This window comes from Neocloeon triangulifer, unplaced genomic scaffold (assembly GCF_031216515.1).
Source record: "Neocloeon triangulifer isolate White Clay Creek 2 clone unplaced genomic scaffold, ASM3121651v1 ptg000005l, whole genome shotgun sequence".
Classification (NCBI taxonomy): Eukaryota; Metazoa; Arthropoda; class Insecta; order Ephemeroptera; family Baetidae; genus Neocloeon; species Neocloeon triangulifer.
In genome coordinates, this window is record NW_026775548.1 from 782,782 (window position 1) to 806,414 (window position 23,633).

Here is a 23,633-nt window from a genome sequence, read left to right on the forward strand (position 1 = left end):
TTTACTGATATTTCACATATTTCATACAAAGCAGGAAAAATTCTTGATTACGCTCAATACATATTTCTATATAGAAGTAAAAAATAATTCAATAAAAAAAAAGCCTTCATTAGTTCTCATAAATAAACTAGCAGTGAGGTTGCATTTGAGCTACACAATTTAAGCAAAGTTTACCGAATTAACATAATATTAAGGAAATTTATTTATTTTTATTAAAAAAATTGATGTTAATAAAGTTTTTTCTCATAAAAATCATAAAATGCTTGAAATTTTCTAATGAAATTTGTGATAATTCTGCATCAAAACTTTGTATGAGAGAACATAAAAGTCACAAAATAGTTCTGAAATATAAAAAAGGTCAAAAAACTAGTTTTAATCCAACATATTTTGAGTCAGCATGATTTCAATCGCAAAGATCCGTTGGCAGAAATTTCATTTTGGAGCGAATAAAATGAAAATTAATCTCCATTTATGAGCAATTATCTTAATTAGAACCCAAAGTGGAAGCGCCAATTTTCCATTTGCATGTGCACTGAAGAGAAAAATGGACTCAAAACAGCCAAAGAAGTTTTAAATTGGAAATAACTAGTAATAAATTAAAGTTTCGCGTTTAAAAAAAAAAAGTAGTTTAAACCAGAAACAAGTTGAATCTGTAAATGTCCTTGTTCAATTTTCCTTACAATCTTGAGCGTAATAACATTGATAGAGAGCTTGTGCAACATCTCTCTGCTCATTAAATTGAAAACACAATTTCCTTGTGTCAAGCTCGGCTGGTGGCGCGAGAAAAGCAGAAAAAAATGGCGATAAAACAACATGCTAGGGTGTCCAATAATTGCGGACGTGCTGCAATTTATCACGGGCGGAGGGAAGGAAGGTGTGACTCGGCCCTTCTTGCATTATGAGAAAGTCACACACTCGGCAAAATGCACACTTAACGTTGTGTGTCCGCCTGCAGGATTAATGGTCGGTCGGCGCGCTACGTGCGAAATTAATTTCACGCCGGCACGGATGCCTTTGTCATTCCTTCTCCATTAGCCGCCTCGGACACGACCCCGAGAGCGAGACGCACGCGCGACCCCTAATCAAATTGCCTTTCGCACTACATTTGAACAGAAAATCTTTTTCCTTTTTTTGTTTCATAAGGAAAATCGCCTCTCGAAATAAATATTGAAATAGGAAAAAATTGGATTTACCTCTCTTTTCCTCCTCACAAGAGGGAAGTTCAAAGCAAGTCTCTGCTGCACCTCCTCGGGCCGGACGTAAACAACCGCCCTCATCAAGTCACGGCCCACCTCGTGGTCAATGCCGCGCATTTTCAGACCTGCAACACACAAGAGCAACAATAAATTAGCACAATTTACAAACTTCGGGTTTTATCAAAAGTCATTCTAGTGGTGGTGCCTTTTCGTCCACGTTTCCAATTTAATGATTGTTAACGATATGTAAATTTAAAAAATTGGAAAAAATAAACAACAATTAGTATTTTAAATTAAAAATATTATCCATTTTGTTATTTAATTTAATAATTTGTGCAATAATTTCGAGTTTATTTCCATTAAACTCCATCACTATTTAATTTTTGAAGCATTCTGAATTTAAATTGCAAAAAAAAATGAAACAATCATAAAAAAAGTAATTAAATTTAGAAATAAAATAGAATTCAGAAAATTTATTTTCAAAATTTTGCCTTAAAATCGCTAGTAACGCTAGAAAAATTAAAAAAATCCTGCAAGAAAACTTGTAAAAAGTCATCCAAAAGAAATGGAAAATTGAAGTTTTTTTACACTACAATTTTTAAAATTTCAGCATTTCACAGCACGCAAATTGCCAGAATTCATTCAAAAACCAAAACACTAGCTTATTGATTTTTTACGCTCCAAACTGAAAAATTTTGAGGTCAAAGTGATATTTCGGGAAGGCTGCAGCACGCGGCCATTTTGGTTTTTGACATCAAAAGGCTCGTCTGTCAAATTCATGCCCGCGTTTAATTTATGACGGGAAGCAAATTTCTCAAAGTGAAAAAGTTATGAAAGTGACCCGGCGCAACTCGAGCCGTTTTTTTCCCGCACCCGTGCCCGAGCCTAATTTTGAGCGACAACGCGAGGCTGCGTCTGGCGTGGCGAAAAAAATCGCAAGGCGTGTGTCAAAAATATAACGAGAGTCGCCTCTCCTCGGCTAATTTATTTTCGCCCCAGCTTTAATTAGCATTTTAAATAAATGTTCGCGGAAAAGCAGTTTTCGCCTCGGTTAAGCGAGGGTCGATTTCGCGTCGTGTGTGGTTTACCCAGAAGCGACCGACGCGTTTCAATTTCATTTTCGCCCTTGAAACGGTGGAAATTCAAAATTAATTAAAAAGGCCTTTTACCTTTTTTTCAATTTGTCACGAAAATCGTCTACGCGGACCTTTTTTAATTTTTCGTGCTAATTAAAAATATAATCGACTTTCTTCTCCTACTTTCACAAATAAAAGGAAATTCAGTTTTGATATTTTTAGTTTGACGTTATTTTCAGATTTCATACTTTTTACAGAAACTGAATAAGTATTTTATTTTCATGCTGATTGCGTGACAATAGCAAACAAAAATTCCACAAATTTTGTAATATTTAATCTTCAAGAATGCGATGGATTTCTAGTAAAATTTTTTTTTTAAAGTATGTATATTTAAAAAAAAAGTATCAATTTTAGGGCTAAAAGAAATATTATAGAATTTATATTTTACAAAAAGGCTATTTGACTTCATGTTCTGATAAAACTAATTAATGAAGATAGTTTTGAAACTGGAATGATGCCTTTTTTAAGAGCTTATAACAGATCTACATATTTCCCTATCCATAATCAGTTAATTTAAAAATATTAATAAGAAATTAAATCTTACCTTGAAAATTTGTAAAAAATTAATTTTTTCAGTAAATATATAACCACTTGTGACCTTTGTGATTCCCTAGATCAGTCTCACTAATTGCGACAATTCAAGCTTATATTATCGGTTTTATATCAAAAATTGCGTTCCGAATGTTATATTCGTCTGAATATAAGTGAGGCACTAATTAAGTTGAATTCCATATATTTGCCCATCTTTGTACTTGCAACGTGTTGAATGTGAATTTTTACTTTAGAAATACTTTCTACAGTAGCTTAGCTTTATTTTGCCAAGTCTACAAATCGCTGGCAGATCAAGAAATAAATTTTCTAAAATTTTGAAATCTGAAAATATTCTTACCCTGAAAATGGGTAAAAAATTTATTTTTGTCAAAAAATATTTAACCCCAAGCGCCCTTTGTGATTCCCTAGATCAGTCTCACTGATTGCGATAGTTCAAGCTTATATTATCGATTTTATATCAACAATTGCGTTCCGAATGTTATATTCGTCTGAATATAAGTGAGGCACTAATTAAGTTGAATTCCATATATTTGCCCATCTTTGTACTTGCAACGTGTTGAATGTGAATTTTTACTTTAGAAATACTTTCTACAGTAGCTTAGCTTTATTTTGCCAAGTCTACAAATCGCTGGCAGATCAAGAAATAAATTTTCTAAAATTTTGAAATCTGAAAATATTCTTACCCTGAAAATGGGTAAAAAATTTATTTTTGTCAAAAAATATTTAACCCCAAGCGCCCTTTGTGATTCCCTAGATCAGTCTCACTGATTGCGATAGTTCAAGCTTATATTATCGATTTTATATCAACAATTGCGTTCCGAATGTTATATTCGTCTGAATATAAGTGAAGCACCAATTAAGTTGAATTTCATATATTTGCCCATCTTTGTACTTGCAACGTGTTGAATGTGAATTTTTACTTTGGAAATACTTTCTACAGTAGCTTAGCTTTATTCTGCCAAGTCTACAAATCGCTGGCTGATCAAGAAATAAATTTTCTAAAATTTTGAAATCTGAAAAAATTCTTACCCTGAAAATTGGTAAAAAATTTATTTTTTTCAAAAAATATTTAACCAGAAGCGCCCTTTGCGATTCCCTAGATTAGTCTCACTGTTTGCGATAATTCAAGCTTATATTATCGGTTTTATATCAACAATTGCGTTCCGAATGTTATATTCGTCTGAATATAAGTGAGGCACTAATTAAGTTGAATTCCATATATTTGCCCATCTTTGTACTTGCAACGTGTTGAATGTGAATTTTTACTTTAGAAATACTTTCTACAGTAGCTTAGCTTTATTCTGCCAAGTCTACAAATCGCTGGCTGATCAAGAAATAAATTTTCTAAAATTTTGAAATCTGAAAATATTCTTACCCTGAAAATTGGTAAAAAATTTATTTTTTTGAAAAAAATATTTAACCAGAAGCGCCCTTTGCGATTCCCTAGATTAGTCTCACTAATTGCGATAATTCAAGCTTATATTATCGGTTTTATATCAACAATTGCGTTCCGAATGTTATTTCGTCTGAATATAAGTGAAGCACCAATTAAGTTGAATTTCATATATTTGCCCATCTTTGTGCTTGCAACGTGTTAAATGCAATTTTTACTTTAGAAATACTTTCTACAGTAGCTTAGCTTTATTTTGCCAAGTCTACAAATCGCTGGCTGATCAAGAAATAAATTTTCTAAAATTTGAAATCTGAAAATATTCTTACCCTGAGAATTGGTAAAAAATTTATTTTTTTCAAAAAATATTTAACCAGAAGCGCCCTTTGCGATTCCCTAGATTAGTCTCACTGTTTGCGATAATTCAAGCTTATATTATCGGTCTCATTTAAACAATTGCGTTCCGAATGTTATATTCGTCTGAATATAAGTGAGGCACTAATTAAGTTGAATTCCATATATTTGCCCATCTTTGTACTTGCAACGTGTTGAATGTGAATTTTTACTTTGGAAATACTTTCTACAGTAGCTTAGCTTTATTCTGCCAAGTCTACAAATCGCTGGCTGATCAAGAAATAAATTTTCTAAAATTTTGAAATCTGAAAAAATTCTTACCCTGAAAATGGGTAAAAAATTTATTTTTTTCAAAAAATATTTAACCCCAAGCGCCCTTTTTGATTCCCTAGATCAGTCTCACTGATTGCGATAATTCAAGCTTATATTATCGGTTTTATATCAACAATTGCGTTCCGAATGTTATATTCGTCTGAATATAAGTGAGGCACTAATTAAGTTGAATTCCATATATTTGCCCATCTTTGTACTTGCAACGTGTTGAATGTGAATTTTTACTTTAGAAATACTTTCTACAGTAGCTTAGCTTTATTCTGCCAAGTCTACAAATCGCTGGCTGATCAAGAAATAAATTTTCTAAAATTTTGAAATCTGAAAATATTCTTACCCTGAGAATTGGTAAAAAATTTATTTTTTTCAAAAAATATTTAACCAGAAGCGCCCTTTGCGATTCCCTAGATTAGTCTCACTGATTGCGATAATTCAAGCTTATATTATCGGTTTTATATCAACAATTGCGTTCCGAATGTTATATTCGTCTGAATATAAGTGAGGCACTAATTAAGTTGAATTCCATATATTTGCCCATCTTTGTACTTGCAACGTGTTGAATGTGAATTTTTACTTTAGAAATACTTTCTACAGTAGCTTAGCTTTATTCTGCCAAGTCTACAAATCGCTGGCTGATCAAGAAATAAATTTTCTAAAATTTTGAAATCTGAAAATATTCTTACCCTGAAAATTGGTAAAAAATTTATTTTTTTGAAAAAAATATTTAACCAGAAGCGCCCTTTGCGATTCCCTAGATTAGTCTCACTAATTGCGATAATTCAAGCTTATATTATCGGTTTTATATCAACAATTGCGTTCCGAATGTTATTTCGTCTGAATATAAGTGAAGCACCAATTAAGTTGAATTTCATATATTTGCCCATCTTTGTGCTTGCAACGTGTTAAATGCAATTTTTACTTTAGAAATACTTTCTACAGTAGCTTAGCTTTATTTTGCCAAGTCTACAAATCGCTGGCTGATCAAGAAATAAATTTTCTAAAATTTGAAATCTGAAAATATTCTTACCCTGAGAATTGGTAAAAAATTTATTTTTTTCAAAAAATATTTAACCAGAAGCGCCCTTTGCGATTCCCTAGATTAGTCTCACTGTTTGCGATAATTCAAGCTTATATTATCGGTCTCATTTAAACAATTGCGTTCCGAATGTTATATTCGTCTGAATATAAGTGAGGCACTAATTAAGTTGAATTCCATATATTTGCCCATCTTTGTACTTGCAACGTGTTGAATGTGAATTTTTACTTTGGAAATACTTTCTACAGTAGCTTAGCTTTATTCTGCCAAGTCTACAAATCGCTGGCTGATCAAGAAATAAATTTTCTAAAATTTTGAAATCTGAAAAAATTCTTACCCTGAAAATGGGTAAAAAATTTATTTTTTTCAAAAAATATTTAACCCCAAGCGCCCTTTTTGATTCCCTAGATCAGTCTCACTGATTGCGATAATTCAAGCTTATATTATCGGTTTTATATCAACAATTGCGTTCCGAATGTTATATTCGTCTGAATATAAGTGAGGCACTAATTAAGTTGAATTCCATATATTTGCCCATCTTTGTACTTGCAACGTGTTGAATGTGAATTTTTACTTTAGAAATACTTTCTACAGTAGCTTAGCTTTATTCTGCCAAGTCTACAAATCGCTGGCTGATCAAGAAATAAATTTTCTAAAATTTTGAAATCTGAAAATATTCTTACCCTGAGAATTGGTAAAAAATTTATTTTTTTCAAAAAATATTTAACCAGAAGCGCCCTTTGCGATTCCCTAGATTAGTCTCACTGATTGCGATAATTCAAGCTTATATTATCGGTTTTATATCAACAATTGCGTTCCGAATGTTATATTCGTCTGAATATAAGTGAGGCACTAATTAAGTTGAATTCCATATATTTGCCCATCTTTGTACTTGCAACGTGTTGAATGTGAATTTTTACTTTAGAAATACTTTCTACAGTAGCTTAGCTTTATTTTGCCAAGTCTACAAATCGCTGGCTGATCAAGAAATAAATTTTCTAAAATTTTGAAATCTGAAAATATTCTTACCCTGAAAATTGGTAAAAAATTAATTTTTTTCAAATTATATTTAACCACTTAAAACCTTTTTGATTCCTTAGATCAGTCTCACTGATTGCGACAATTCAAGCTTATATTATTGGTTTTATATCAACAATTGCGTTCCGAATGTTATATTCGTCTGAATATAAGTGAGGCACTAATTAAGTTGAATTCCATATATTTGCCCATCTTTGTACTTGCAACGTGTTGAATGTGAATTTTTACTTTAGAAATACTTTCTACAGTAGCTTAGCTTTATTCTGCCAAGTCTACAAATCGCTGGCTGATCAAGAAATAAATTTTCTAAAATTTTGAAATCTGAAAATATTCTTACCCTGAAAATTGGTAAAAAATTTATTTTTTTGAAAAAAATATTTAACCAGAAGCGCCCTTTGCGATTCCCTAGATTAGTCTCACTAATTGCGATAATTCAAGCTTATATTATCGGTTTTATATCAACAATTGCGTTCCGAATGTTATTTCGTCTGAATATAAGTGAAGCACCAATTAAGTTGAATTTCATATATTTGCCCATCTTTGTGCTTGCAACGTGTTAAATGCAATTTTTACTTTAGAAATACTTTCTACAGTAGCTTAGCTTTATTTTGCCAAGTCTACAAATCGCTGGCTGATCAAGAAATAAATTTTCTAAAATTTGAAATCTGAAAATATTCTTACCCTGAGAATTGGTAAAAAATTTATTTTTTTCAAAAAATATTTAACCAGAAGCGCCCTTTGCGATTCCCTAGATTAGTCTCACTGTTTGCGATAATTCAAGCTTATATTATCGATTTTATATCAACAATTGCGTTCCGAATGTTATATTCGTCTGAATATAAGTGAGGCACTAATTAAGTTGAATTCCATATATTTGCCCATCTTTGTACTTGCAACGTGTTGAATGTGAATTTTTACTTTAGAAATACTTTCTACAGTAGCTTAGCTTTATATTGCCAAGTCTACAAATCGCTGGCTGATCAAGAAATAAATTTTCTAAAATTTGAAATCTGAAAATATTCTTACCTTGAGAATTGGTAAAAAATTTATTTTTTTTTAAAAATATTTAACCAGAAGCGCCCTTTGCGATTCTCTAGATTAGTCTCACTGTTTGCGATAATTCAAGCTTATATTATCGGTTTTATATCAACAATTGCGTTCCGAATGTTATATTCGTCTGAATATAAGTGAGGCACTTATTAAGTTGAATTCCCTATATTTGCCCATCTTTGTACTTGCAACGTGTTGAATGTGAATTTTTACTTTAGAAATACTTTCTACAGTAGCTTAGCTTTATTTTGCCAAGTCTACAAATCGCTGGCTGATCAAGAAATAAATTTTCTAAAATTTTGAAATCTGAAAATATTCTTACCCTGAAAATTGGTAAAAAATTTATTTTTTTCAAAAAATATTTAACCAGAAGCGCCCTTTGCGATTCCCTAGATTAGTCTCACTGATTGCGATAATTAAAGCTTATATTATCGGTTTTATATCAACAATTGCGTTCCGAATGTTATATTCGTCTGAATATAAGTGAGGCACTAATTAAGTTGAATTCCATATATTTGCCCATCTTTGTACTTGCAACGTGTTGAATGTGAATTTTTTACTTTAGAAATACTTTCTACAGTAGCTTAGCTTTATTCTGCCAAGTCTACAAATCGCTGGCTGATCAAGAAATAAATTTTCTAAAATTTTGAAATCTGAAAATATTCTTACCCTGAGAATTGGTAAAAAATTTATTTTTTTCAAAAAATATTTAACCAGAAGCGCCCTTTGCGATTCCCTAGATTAGTCTCACTGTTTGCGATAATTCAAGCTTATATTATCGGTTTTATATCAACAATTGCGTTCCGAATGTTATATTCGTCTGAATATAAGTGAGGCACTAATTAAGTTGAATTCCATATATTTGCCCATCTTTGTACTTGCAACGTGTTGAATGTGAATTTTTACTTTAGAAATACTTTCTACAGTAGCTTAGCTTTATTCTGCCAAGTCTACAAATCGCTGGCTGATCAAGAAATAAATTTTCTAAAATTTGAAATCTGAAAATATTCTTACCTTGAGAATTGGTAAAAAATTTATTTTTTTTAAAAAATATTTAAACTGAAGCGCCCTTTGCGATTCTCTAGATTAGTCTCACTGTTTGCGATAATTCAAGCTTATATTATCGGTTTTATATCAACAATTGCGTTCCGAATGTTATATTCGTCTGAATATAATTGAGGCACTTATTAAGTTGAATTCCATATATTTGCCCATCTTTGTACTTGCAACGTGTTGAATGTGAATTTTTACTTTAGAAATACTTTCTACAGTAGCTTAGCTTTATTCTGCCAAGTCTACAAATCGCTGGCTGATCAAGAAATAAATTTTCTAAAATTTTGAAATCTGAAAATATTCTTACCCTGAGAATTGGTAAAAAAATTATTTTTGTCAAAAAATATTTAACCCCAAGCGCCCTTTTTGATTCCCTAGATCAAACTCACTGATTGCGATAGTTCAAGCTTATATTATCGGATTTATATCAACAATTGCGTTCCGAATGTTATATTCGTCTGAATATAAGTGAAGCACCAGTTAAGTTGAATTCCATATATTTGCCCATCTTTGTACTTGCAACGTGTTGAATGTGAATTTTTACTTTAGAAATACTTTCTACAGTAGCTTAGCTTTATTCTGCCAAGTCTACAAATCGCTGGCTGATCAAGAAATAAATTTTCTAAAATTTTGAAATCTGAAAAAATTCTTACCCTGAAAATTGGTAAAAAAATTATTTTTATTTCAATAAATATGAACCAGAAGCGCCCTTCTCAATTCCCTAAATCAGTCTCAATGATTGCGATAATTCAAGCTTATATTATCGGTTTTATATCAACAATTGCGTTCCGAATGTTATATTCGTCTGAATATAAGTGAAGCACCAGTTAAGTTGAATTCCATATATTTGCCCATCTTTGTACTTGCAACGTGTTGAATGTGAATTTTTACTTTAGAAATACTTTCTACAGTAGCTTAGCTTTATTCTGCCAAGTCTACAAATCGCTGGCTGATCAAGAAATAAATTTTCTAAAATTTTGAAATCTGAAAATATTCTTACCCTGAAAATGGGTAAAAAATTTATTTTTGTCAAAAAATATTTAACCCCAAGCGCCCTTTGGGATTCCCTAGATCAGTCTCACTGATTGCGATAGTTCAAGCTTATATTATCGGATTTATATCAACAATTGCGTTCCGAATGTTATATTCGTCTGAATATAAGTGAGGCACCAATTAAGTTGAATTTCATATATTTGCCCATTTTTGTACTTGATACGTGTTGAATGTGAATTTTAACTTTAGAAATACTTTCTACAGTAGCTTAGCTTTATTCTGCCAAGTCTACAAATCGCTGGCTGATCAAGAAATAAATTTTCTAAAATTTTGAAATCTGAAAAAATTCTTACCCAGAAAATGGGTAAAAAATTTATTTTTGTCAAAAAATATTTAACCCCAAGCGCCCTTTTTGATTCCCTAGATCAGTCTCACTGATTGCGATAGTTCAAGCTTATATTATCGGATTTATATCAACAATTGCGTTCCGAATGTTATATTCGTCTGAATATAAGTGAAGCACCAATTAAGTTGAATTTCATATATTTGCCCATCTTTGTACTTGCAACGTGTTGAATGTGAATTTTTACTTTAGAAATACTTTCTACAGTAGCTTAGCTTTATTTTGCCAAGTCAACAAATCGCTGGCTGATCAAGAAATAAATTTTCTAAAATTTGAAATCTGAAAATATTCTTACCCTGAGAATTGGTAAAAAATTTATTTTTTTCAAAAAAAAATTTAACCAGAAGCGCCCTTTGCGATTCCCTAGATTAGTCTCACTGATTGCGATAATTCAAGCTTATATTATCGGTTTTATATCAACAATTGCGTTCCGAATGTTATATTCGTCTAATTATAAGTGAGGCACCAATTAAGTTGAATTTCATATATTTGCCCATCTTTGTGCTTGCAACGTGTTAAATGTGAATTTTTACTTTAGAGATACTTTCTACAGTAGCTTAGCTTTATTCTGCCAAGTCTACAAATCGCTGGCTGATCAAGAAATAAAATTTCTAAAATTTTGAAATCTGAAAAAATTCTTACCCAGAAAATGGGTAAAAAAATTATTTTTGTCAAAAAATATTTAACCCCAAGCGCCCTTTTTGATTCCCTAGATCAAACTCACTGATTGCGATAGTTCAAGCTTATATTATCGGATTTATATCAACAATTGCGTTCCGAATGTTATATTCGTCTGAATATAAGTGAAGCACCAGTTAAGTTGAATTCCATATATTTGCCCATCTTTGTACTTGCAACGTGTTGAATGTGAATTTTTACTTTAGAAATACTTTCTACAGTAGCTTAGCTTTATTCTGCCAAGTCTACAAATCGCTGGCTGATCAAGAAATAAATTTTCTAAAATTTTGAAATCTGAAAAAATTCTTACCCTGAAAATTGGTAAAAAAATTATTTTTATTTCAATAAATATGAACCAGAAGCGCCCTTCTCAATTCCCTAAATCAGTCTCAATGATTGCGATAATTCAAGCTTATATTATCGGTTTTATATCAACAATTGCGTTCCGAATGTTATATTCGTCTAATTATAAGTGAGGCACCAATTAAGTTGAATTTCATATATTTGCCCATCTTTGTACTTGAAACGTGTTGAATGTGTATTTTAACTTTAGAAACACTTTCTACAGTAGCTTAGCTTTATTCTGCCACGTCTACAAATTGCTGGCTTATCAAGAAATAATTTTTCTAAAATTTTGAAATCTGAAAATATTCTTACCCTGAAAATTGGTAAAAACCTAATTTTTTTCAAATAATATTTAACCACTTGTAACCTTTATCATTCCCTAGATCAGTCTCACTGATTGCGACAATTCAAGCTTATATTATTGGTTTTATATCAACAATTGCGTTCTGAATGTTATATTCGTCTGAATATAAGTGAAGCACCAATTAAGTTGAATTTCATATATTTACCCATCTTTGTGCTTGCAACGAGTTAAATGTGAATTTTTACTTTAGAAATACTTTCTACAGTAGCTTAGCTTTATTCTGCCAAGTCTACAAATCGCTGGCTGATCAAGAAATAAATTTTCTAAAATTTTGAAATCTGAAAATATTCTTACCCTGAGAATTGGTAAAAAATTTATTTTTTTCAAAAAATATTTAACCAGAAGCGCCCTTTGCGATTCCCTAGATTAGTCTCACTGTTTGCGATAATTCAAGCTTATATTATCGGTTTTATATCAACAATTGCGTTCCGAATGTTATATTCGTCTGAATATAAGTGAGGCACTAATTAAGTTGAATTCCATATATTTGCCCATCTTTGTACTTGCAACGTGTTGAATGTGAATTTAAGTCTACAAATCGCTGGCTGATCAAGAAATAAATTTTCTAAAATTTTGAAATCTGAAAATATTCTTACCCTGAGAATTGGTAAAAAATTTATTTTTTTCAAAAAATATTTAACCAGAAGCGCCCTTTGCGATTCCCTAGATTAGTCTCACTGTTTGCGATAATTCAAGCTTATATTATCGGTTCTATATCAACAATTGCGTTCCGAATGTTATATTCGTCTGAATATAAGTGAAGCACCAATTAAGTTGAATTTCATATATTTGCCCATCTTTGTACTTGCAACGTGTTGAATGTGAATTTTTACTTTAGAAATACTTTCTACAGTAGCTTAGCTTTATTTTGCCAAGTCTACAAATCGCTGGCTGATCAAGAAATAAATTTTCTAAAATTTTGAAATCTGAAAATATTCTTACCCTGAGAATTGGTAAAAAATTTATTTTTTTCAAAAAATATTTAACCAGAAGCGCCCTTTGCGATTCCCTAGATTAGTCTCACTGTTTGCAATAATTCAAGCTTATATTATCGGTTTTATATCAACAATTGCGTTCCGAATGTTATATTCGTCTGAATATAAGTGAGGCACTTATTAAGTTGAATTCCCTATATTTGCCCATCTTTGTACTTGCAACGTGTTGAATGTGAATTTTTACTTTAGAAAAACTTTCTACAGTAGCTTAGCTTTATTCTGCCAAGTCTACAAATCGCTGGCTGATCAAGAAATAAATTTTCTAAAATTTTGAAATCTGAAAATATTCTTACCCTGAGAATTGGTAAAAAATTTATTTTTTTCAAAAAATATTTAACCAGAAGCGCCCTTTGCGATTCCCTAGATTAGTCTCACTGTTTGCAATAATTCAAGCTTATATTATCGGTTTTATATCAACAATTGCGTTCCGAATGTTATATTCGTCTGAATATAAGTGAAGCACCAATTAAGTTGAATTTCATATATTTGCCCATCTTTGTGCTTGCAACGTGTTAAATGTGAATTTTTACTTTAGAGATACTTTCTACAGTAGCTTAGCTTTATTCTGCCAAGTCTACAAATCGCTGGCTGATCAAGAAATAAAATTTCTAAAATTTTGAAATCTGAAAAAATTCTTACCCAGAAAATGGGTAAAAAAATTATTTTTGTCAAAAAATATTTAACCCCAAGCGCCCTTTTTGATTCCCTAGATCAAACTCACTGATTGCGATAGTTCAAGCTTATATTATCGGATTTATATCAACAATTGCGTTCCGAATGTTATATTCGTCTGAATATAAGTGAAGCACCAGTTAAGTTGAATTCCATATATTTGCCCATCTTTGTACTTGCAACGTGTTGAATGTGAATTTTTACTTTAGAAATACTTTCTACAGTAGCTTAGCTTTATTCTGCCAAGTCTACAAATCGCTGGCTGATCAAGAAATAAATTTTCTAAAATTTTGAAATCTGAAAAAATTCTTACCCTGAAAATTGGTAAAAAAATTATTTTTATTTCAATAAATATGAACCAGAAGCGCCCTTCTCAATTCCCTAAATCAGTCTCAATGATTGCGATAATTCAAGCTTATATTATCGGTTTTATATCAACAATTGCGTTCCGAATGTTATATTCGTCTAATTATAAGTGAGGCACCAATTAAGTTGAATTTCATATATTTGCCCATCTTTGTACTTGAAACGTGTTGAATGTGTATTTTAACTTTAGAAACACTTTCTACAGTAGCTTAGCTTTATTCTGCCACGTCTACAAATTGCTGGCTTATCAAGAAATAATTTTTCTAAAATTTTGAAATCTGAAAATATTCTTACCCTGAAAATTGGTAAAAACCTAATTTTTTTCAAATAATATTTAACCACTTGTAACCTTTATCATTCCCTAGATCAGTCTCACTGATTGCGACAATTCAAGCTTATATTATTGGTTTTATATCAACAATTGCGTTCTGAATGTTATATTCGTCTGAATATAAGTGAAGCACCAATTAAGTTGAATTTCATATATTTACCCATCTTTGTGCTTGCAACGAGTTAAATGTGAATTTTTACTTTAGAAATACTTTCTACAGTAGCTTAGCTTTATTCTGCCAAGTCTACAAATCGCTGGCTGATCAAGAAATAAATTTTCTAAAATTTTGAAATCTGAAAATATTCTTACCCTGAGAATTGGTAAAAAATTTATTTTTTTCAAAAAATATTTAACCAGAAGCGCCCTTTGCGATTCCCTAGATTAGTCTCACTGTTTGCAATAATTCAAGCTTATATTATCGGTTTTATATCAACAATTGCGTTCCGAATGTTATATTCGTCTGAATATAAGTGAGGCACTTATTAAGTTGAATTCCATATATTTGCCCATCTTTGTACTTGCAACGTGTTGAATGTGAATTTTTACTTTAGAAATACTTTCTACAGTAGCTTAGCTTTATTCTGCCAAGTCTACAAATCGCTGGCTGATCAAGAAATAAATTTTCTAAAATTTTGAAATCTGAAAATATTCTTACCCTGAGAATTGGTAAAAAATTTATTTTTTTCAAAAAATATTTAACCAGAAGCGCCCTTTGCGATTCCCTAGATTAGTCTCACTGTTTGCGATAATTCAAGCTTATATTATCGGTTTTATATCAACAATTGCGTTCCGAATGTTATATTCGTCTGAATATAAGTGAGGCACTAATTAAGTTGAATTCCATATATTTGCCCATCTTTGTACTTGCAACGTGTTGAATGTGAATTTAAGTCTACAAATCGCTGGCTGATCAAGAAATAAATTTTCTAAAATTTTGAAATCTGAAAATATTCTTACCCTGAGAATTGGTAAAAAATTTATTTTTTTCAAAAAATATTTAACCAGAAGCGCCCTTTGCGATTCCCTAGATTAGTCTCACTGTTTGCGATAATTCAAGCTTATATTATCGGTTCTATATCAACAATTGCGTTCCGAATGTTATATTCGTCTGAATATAAGTGAAGCACCAATTAAGTTGAATTTCATATATTTGCCCATCTTTGTACTTGCAACGTGTTGAATGTGAATTTTTACTTTAGAAATACTTTCTACAGTAGCTTAGCTTTATTTTGCCAAGTCTACAAATCGCTGGCTGATCAAGAAATAAATTTTCTAAAATTTTGAAATCTGAAAATATTCTTACCCTGAGAATTGGTAAAAAATTTATTTTTTTCAAAAAATATTTAACCAGAAGCGCCCTTTGCGATTCCCTAGATTAGTCTCACTGTTTGCGATAATTCAAGCTTATATTATCGGTTCTTTATCAACAATTGCGTTCCGAATGTTATATTCGTCTGAATATAAGTGAAGCACCAATTAAGTTGAATTTCATATATTTGCCCATCTTTGTACTTGCAACGTGTTGAATGTGAATTTTTACTTTAGAAATACTTTCTACAGTAGCTTAGCTTTATTCTGCCAAGTCTACAAATCGCTGGCTGATCAAGAAATAAATTTTCTAAAATTTTGAAATCTGAAAATATTCTTACCCTGAAAATTTGTAAAAAATTAATTTTTTCAGTAAATATTTAACCAGAAGCGCCCTTTGTGATTCCCTAGATCAGTCTCACTGATTGCGATAATTCAAGCTTATATTATCGGTTTTATAACAACAATTGCGTTCCGAATGTTATATTCGTCTGAATATAAGTGAAGCACCAATTAAGTTGAATTTCATATATTTCAGCCCCAGCCACAAAGGCCTCGTGGTAGGCGCGCAGAGCGACTTTGCGCGGCACTGCCGCGAAGCTTCACGAGTGACGTAACTGGGGAAGGAAAACCCATGCCGCTCCCAGCTGCTCCCATCTAAATGCATTGTTTTGCACTCTTTGCCGCGTTTTCCGGTCAAATATTGTCGATTCAAGGCGGTTTTGAACATAATCTGCAGGTGTCAGACTAGTTCGGAACCTAGGGAAGCTTTGGCAACGAAGAAAAAGCATCTCAAATCAGCTGGAAGCACGAAAAGCCACGAAAATTCGGCCAATATCTCCGTGACGGCGAAGTTGCGGCTCAAAAAAGCAGCGGAAAACTCGGATTTTTTACGTTTTGTGAGTCGATATGTGCTTCAGTGCCGGTATGTCAACAAATTAAGTCGTTTCTGATCATATTTGTGCATGTCCGATTGTTTTTTGTGAGAGAAAAGCGGAAACGAGTTTAGCAACCGGACAAGTTGTCCCACGGAATTAACCAATATCTCGCTCTGATTCAATGTTTTAGAATTTTGGCGATTGAAAAGTTTATATTTTTAGAATAATTAAAGCATGAGGAAAATCGCTGTGTTATTTATTTTTTAATCCGAGCAGCCGTTGTCTCGCTATGAGCATAATTACGCGGCGGCCACTGCTTTGTTGCTTCGCTCGGCTCTCTCTCGCTCGAGTCGCCCGACTGCTGCACTCGCGGGTGGAGAGCGGCGCGCTCGATTAATTAGACGTTTGCGCGAATTTTTTATTTTATTAGTAAGCGTTGAGATAAATCGTTCAAATTTTCAGCATTGGTAGCAAACTAACTGAATTAATTTTTTATTTTTTATTCTTAAAAAAATATTTATCTGGAGCAAAGTTATTAATGTTTCCGCGAGAATTTTGTTCTTTTAATTTTTAAATTAGACAAAAAAATTTAAAAGTACAAACCCTAACAGAAAATTGTAGCTAATTAAATTCTCTACAATTTACTTTGCATTCGTTTTGTTGTCAAAATTTTTTTCATTTACCAACGGGATGACCAAAGTCAAAACATTACTTTTTCTCATTGAAATAAATTTTTTAGATTTTTTCTGAGATAGCCAATCGATTGGAAATTTAATTTTGATTTAAGAACTAAAATTTCATCACAATATGTCGAGCCGTTTAGAAATCACAAAGTACTAACTGATGCTCCCTAAAACTGCCGTCGAGGCTGATTAGCAGGTTTTAGTTCAGACGCTCTTATTTCTAAACGGCTCAACATATTGTGATGAAATTTTAGTTCTTAAATCAAAATTAAATTTCCAATCGATTGGCTATCTCAGAAAAAATCTAAAAAATTTATTTCAATGAGAAAAAGTAATGTTTTGACTTTGGTCATCCCGTTGGTAAATGAAAAAAATTTTGACAACAAAACGAATGCAAAGTAAATTGTAGAGAATTTAATTAGCTACAATTTTCTGTTAGGGTTTGTACTTTTAAATTTTTTTGTCTAATTTAAAAATTAAAAGAACAAAATTCTCGCGGAAACATTAATAACTTTGCTCCAGATAAATATTTTTTTAAGAATAAAAAATAAAAAATTAATTCAGTTAGTTTGCTACCAATGCTGAAAATTTGAACGATTTATCTCAACGCTTACTAATAAAATAAAAAATTCGCGCAAACGTCTAATTAATCGAGCGCGCCGCTCTCCACCCGCGAGTGCAGCAGTCGGGCGACTCGAGCGAGAGAGAGCCGAGCGAAGCAACAAAGCAGTGGCCGCCGCGTAATTATGCTCATAGCGAGACAACGGCTGCTCGGATTAAAAAATAAATAACACAGCGATTTTCCTCATGCTTTAATTATTCTAAAAATATAAACTTTTCAATCGCCAAAATTCTAAAACATTGAATCAGAGCGAGAGATTGGTTAATTCCGTGGGACAACTTGTCCGGTTGCTAAACTCGTTTCCGCTTTTCTCTCACAAAAAACAATCGGACATGCACAAATATGATCAGAAACGACTTAATTTGTTGACATCCCGGCACTGAAGCACATATCGACTCACAAAACGTAAAAAATCCGAGTTTTCCGCTGCTTTTTTGAGCCGCAACTTCGCCGTCACGGAGATATTGGCCGAATTTTCGTGGCTTTTCGTGCTTCCAGCTGATTTGAGATGCTTTTTCTTCGTTGCCAAAGCTTCCCTAGGTTCCGAACTAGTCTGACACCTGCAGATTATGTTCAAAACCGCCTTGAATCGACAATATTTGACCGGAAAACGCGGCAAAGAGTGCAAAACAATGCATTTAGATGGGAGCAGCTGGGAGCGGCATGGGTTTTCCTTCCCCAGTTACGTCACTGGGAAAGCAACAGCAGCGCCAGCAAAACTCGCTCTCCCCCACCACGTCTCCTGCTCATGCGTGGCTGGGTCTGATATATTTGCCCATCTTTGTACTTGCAACGTGTTGAATGTGAATTTTTACTTTAGAAATACTTTCTACAGTAGCTTAGCTTTATTCTGCCAAGTCTACAAATCGCTGGCTGATCAAGAAATAAATTTTCTAAAATTTTGAAATCTGAAAAAATTCTTACCCAGAAAATGGGAAAAAAATTTATTTTTGTCAAAAAATATTTAACCCCAAGCGCCCTTTTTGATTCCCTAGATCAGTCTCACTGATTGCGATAGTTCAAGCTTATATTATCGGATTTATATCAACAATTGCGTTCCGAATGTTATATTCGTCTGAATATAAGTGAAGCACCAATTAAGTTGAATTTCATATATTTGCCCATCTTTGTACTTGCAACGTGTTGAATGTGAATTTTTACTTTAGAAATACTTTCTACAGTAGCTTAGCTTTATTCTGCCAAGTCTACAAATCGCTGGCTGATCAAGAAATAAATTTTCTAAAATTTTGAAATCTGAAAATATTCTTACCCTGAGAATTGGTAAAAAATTTATTTTTTTCAAAAAATATTTAACCAGAAGCGCCCTTTGCGATTCCCTAGATTAGTCTCACTGTTTGCGATAATTCAAGCTTATATTATCGGTTCTATATCAACAATTGCGTTCCGAATGTTATATTCGTCTGAATATAAGTGAAGCACCAATTAAGTTGAATTTCATATATTTGCCCATCTTTGTACTTGCAACGTGTTGAATGTGAATTTTTACTTTAGAAATACTTTCTACAGTAGCTTAGCTTTATTCTGTTACTTCTACAAATTTCTGGCTGATCAAGAAATAAATTTTTTAAAATTTTGAAATATGAAAAAATTCTTACCCTGAAAATTGGTAAAAAATTTATTTTTGTCAATAAATATTTAACCCGAAGCGCCCTTTGTGATTCCCTAGATCAGTCTCACTGTTTGCGACAACTCAAGCTTATATTATCGAATTTATATCAACAATTGCGTTCCGAATGTTATATTCGTCTGAATATAAGTGAAGCACCAATTAAGTTGAATTTCATATATTTGCCCATCTTTGTACTTGAAACGTGTTGAATGTGAATTTTTACTTTAGAACTACTTTCTACAGTAGCTTAGCTTTATTCTGCCAAGTCTACAAATCGCTGGCTGATCAAGAAATAAATTTTCTAAAATTTTGAAATCTGAAAATATTCTTACCCTGAGAATTGGTAAAAAATTTATTTTTTTCAAAAAATATTTAACCAGAAGCGCCCTTTGCGATTCCCTAGATTAGTCTCACTGTTTGCGATAATTCAAGCTTATATTATCGGTTTTATATCAACAATTGCGTTCCGAATGTTATATTCGTCTGAATATAAGTGAAGCACCAATTAAGTTGAATTTCATATATTTGCCCATCTTTGTGCTTGCAACGTGTTAAATGTGAATTTTACTTTAGAAATACTTTCTACAGTAGCTCAGCTTTATTCTGCCAAGTCTACAAATCGCTGGCTGATCAAGAAATAAATTTTCTAAAATTTTGAAATCTGAAAATATTCTTACCCTGAAAATTGGTAAAAAATTTATTTTTTTCAAAAAAAAATTTAACCAGAAGCGCCCTTTGCGATTCCCTAGATTAGTCTCACTGATTGCGATAATTCAAGCTTATATTATCGGTTTTATATCAACAATTGCGTTCCGAATGTTATATTCGTCTGAATATAAGTGAAGCACCAATTAAGTTGAATTTCATATATTTGCCCATCTTTGTACTTGCAACGTGTTGAATGTGAATTTTTACTTTAGAAATACTGTCTACAGTAGCTTAGCTTTATTCTGCCAAGTCTACAAATCGCTGGCTGATCAATAAATAAATTTTCTAAAATTTTGAAATCTGAAAATATTCTTACCCTGAAAATTGGTAAAAAATTAATTTTTTTCAAATAATATTTAACCACTTGTAACCATTGTGATTCCCTAGATCAGTCTCACTGATTGCGACAATTCAAGCTTATATTATTGGTTTTATATCAACAATTGCGTTCTGAATGTTATATTCGTCTGAATATAAGTGAAGCACCAATTAAGTTGAATTTCATATATTTACCCATCTTTGTGCTTGCAACGAGTTAAATGTGAATTTTTACTTTAGAAATACTTTCTACAGTAGCTTAGCTTTATTCTGCCAAGTCTACAAATCGCTGGCTGATCAAGAAATAAATTTTCTAAAATTTTGAAATCTGAAAAAATGCTTACCCTGAAAATGGGTAAAAAAATTATTTTTGTCAAAAAATATTTAACCCCAAGCGCCCTTTTTGATTCCCTAGATCAGTCTCACTGATTGCGATAGTTCAAGCTTATATTATCGGATTTATATCAACAATTGCGTTCCGAATGTTATATTCGTCTGAATATAAGTGAAGCACCAATTAAGTTGAATTCCATATATTTGCCCATCTTTGTACTTGCAACGTGTTGAATGTGAATTTTTACTTTAGAAATACTGTCTACAGTAGCTTAGCTTTATTCTGCCACGTCTACAAATTTCTGGCGGATCAAGAAATAAATTTTCTAAAATTTTGAAATCTGAAAATATTCTAATTATTTTGTCAACATTCATTTTAACAACCTTTACCTCTTTAAAAATGTATATTTAACAAATTCTTGGTATTATGATCAGTTTTTATTTAACTCATAGTGTATTTTTTTTTGCCACGTTTTAATTTGTACACATTCTTTTGTTTATTTTCTTTGAAAGCTTTAATTATTTTCAGGTTGGTTAACGAACAGAATATTTTGTAACATTGATCGACATGCTTTTGGCTTTGACGATGATTGCAATAAACCATATCCCCTTTAATGTCTGGTTGACTCTTTTTGAAAGTGCAAATTTTCCGTCCACCGAACTGATCAGCCGGCAGAGCAAAAATAATTAGCAATTATGCGCGCCGGCGAGCCTGTCGCCGGCGGCATTTTATATAAATTTTGCGTCGCGAATCACAAAATTAACTAATAGAGGGCGAGTTCGATTTTTTCCCCTGTCTTTCCGTGTTATATGCAAGTGGCGCTCTGGCTCGGCCGACCCTTTTAATCCGATGAGCCTTTTGCGAGTGAGCACACGCGCTTGCAAATCCCCTTTTCACTCCGTCCCGGCGCAAAAAAAGGACGTGACTCGCGACAAGGACGCGCTGGATGCAGAGAGAAAAAAAGAGAGCGGCTCCTCGCAAAAGCAACTTTGTTTTTAAATGCACACATTCGTCCCAACAACTGTGATTTAAGAGCCTCTTGTGCGTGCAATCCGAATGTTTTTATAAAAGTTGTTTAAATGCTACTTTCCCGCTTTTGCTGCTTCAATTTTTTTCTTATACAATAATTACAGGACATTTTTCAGTTGAGAATTATTCAAAAGATTATGAATTGGCTCCAAAAATGAAATTTATTTTCCTTCAAATCAATTTTGAACCTCTGATCGTTGAATAAATTTCTGTAGTAATTAATTAAATCACTCCTGAATTCTAAATTGAATAAATAAATATTGCAAAGAAAAATTATAATAATTGCAACTTAAATAATCATTTCATGATGTGCATTTTAATTGTACAATTCAACAACATTCTCTGTCAGATCATAATTTTCAACTTTAATCGAATCATCCGTAAGTTTAATTGACCTTAAAGTGCAATTAATTAGCTCGAGTTGTAGCATAAATGATCATTCCTCGGCGGATTCATTAATGGGGGCGCGCATTGCAGCAATTATTGATGCTAATTAATCAGGTCTCCACTAATTGCTGGTGCAGCAATAATCACAGCGTGCCAACGAGGTGATCCGCGGGGCGTTGACGACTCCATTAAATTCGCATTAATTAGGTCGTCGTCTTAATTGGTGAATAATTTTTTAACTCAACTTGCAAAATTGAATTGAAAAGAGATTTGAAAACAAACAATTTTGACAATTGGTCTTTTTATAGCGACTTTATAGTTAACCAAAAATGTTATCATATATTTCAAAGAAACAAATTTTGAGAAAATCAACACGATGTCTTCATAAAATGACTCAAAAGTCCAGGAAAATAAATGTTTTTAAAAATCAGTGCTGTAAATTTTAGAGAAAAGAAATAAGAAATATAATTTGATTTTAATTTTATTTTACTGGTGTAAGGACTAAAATTTTTAAATAGGCAGACATTTTCACCTTTGTAAAAAAATTGTTCCTTTTAATGACTGTGTAGATGTGAGAGGATTTTCATTATCCCAACGTGCAATTGGAGCGGCAAAGTGTGCGGAGAATGAGGTCGCAAGACGCGAGCAAGATTGCGCTAAAATGCTACAATGGCGCGTTGCCGGATGTTTATTATTGCGGTGTCGGCGTCTGGCTGCGCCCGCATAAAGCAACTCGGCCAGAAGTGCTAACAATAAGTACGTGTTAAATGGGCTCTGCACTTTTAATACGCTCTCAAATTGTCGCTCGTTGCGCGCTCAATGAGCATTTCGCGCAAACAAAAGAGCTTAACAATGACAAATTTCGGCCGAAACATGAAATGGGAGAAAAATTGCCGCGAATTATTGTCCGCACTCATAATATCTGTTACGAAGTTAATTTGCTAACAATTTAGCTTTCAAATGTTTTAAAAATGCAACAAAAAGGTGAAAAGAAAAATCATCTCACGAAACTGAAAACACTTTCCTAGAAGTATGCAAAAATTATGGTTAATTTTAATCGCTTCCGCAAAGTGAAATTTTTAAGGTTCCAAAAATTGTGAATGATATTCTTCACCATTATAATCGGCCTTCCTAATTGGAAACGGGGACACTTTGCACGTAGACTTTTTATTTTCTGTTTTGCACCGAAACACTTTTTAGTCGAAATGAAAACTGAAAATGTGTATTTCGTGTCTGCGAGTGCTTTTGATAGCGACGCAAATTCACGCATTCATATTTTAATATGGCCAAAGTGGCGAGCATAAAAGCGAGGCTTTTATTGTGCGATTCGGTCGGTCGGGGCACAAAAAGCCTTTCAATTGGGCGCCGGAAAAGCGCAGCCGATTTTAAATAATTAAAAAACGCGCCCGGGGTTTTTTAACAATGCGCGGCGCTGAATTAGATTTCGAGTGGAG

The 23,633-nt window shown here is 32.5% G+C and overlaps 1 protein-coding gene across 1 annotated transcript in view; it reads right to left on the bottom strand.

Moving 5' to 3' along the window:
* The window catches only part of LOC132193818 (uncharacterized), a 114,919-nt gene that overhangs the window by 20,265 nt on the left and 71,021 nt on the right, over window positions 1–23,633 (bottom strand). The window contains exon 9 of the mRNA XM_059614722.1: window positions 1,194–1,321. Within this exon, the coding sequence (XP_059470705.1) occupies window positions 1,194–1,321 (128 nt within the window). The remainder of the gene's footprint in view (window positions 1–1,193; window positions 1,322–23,633) is intronic.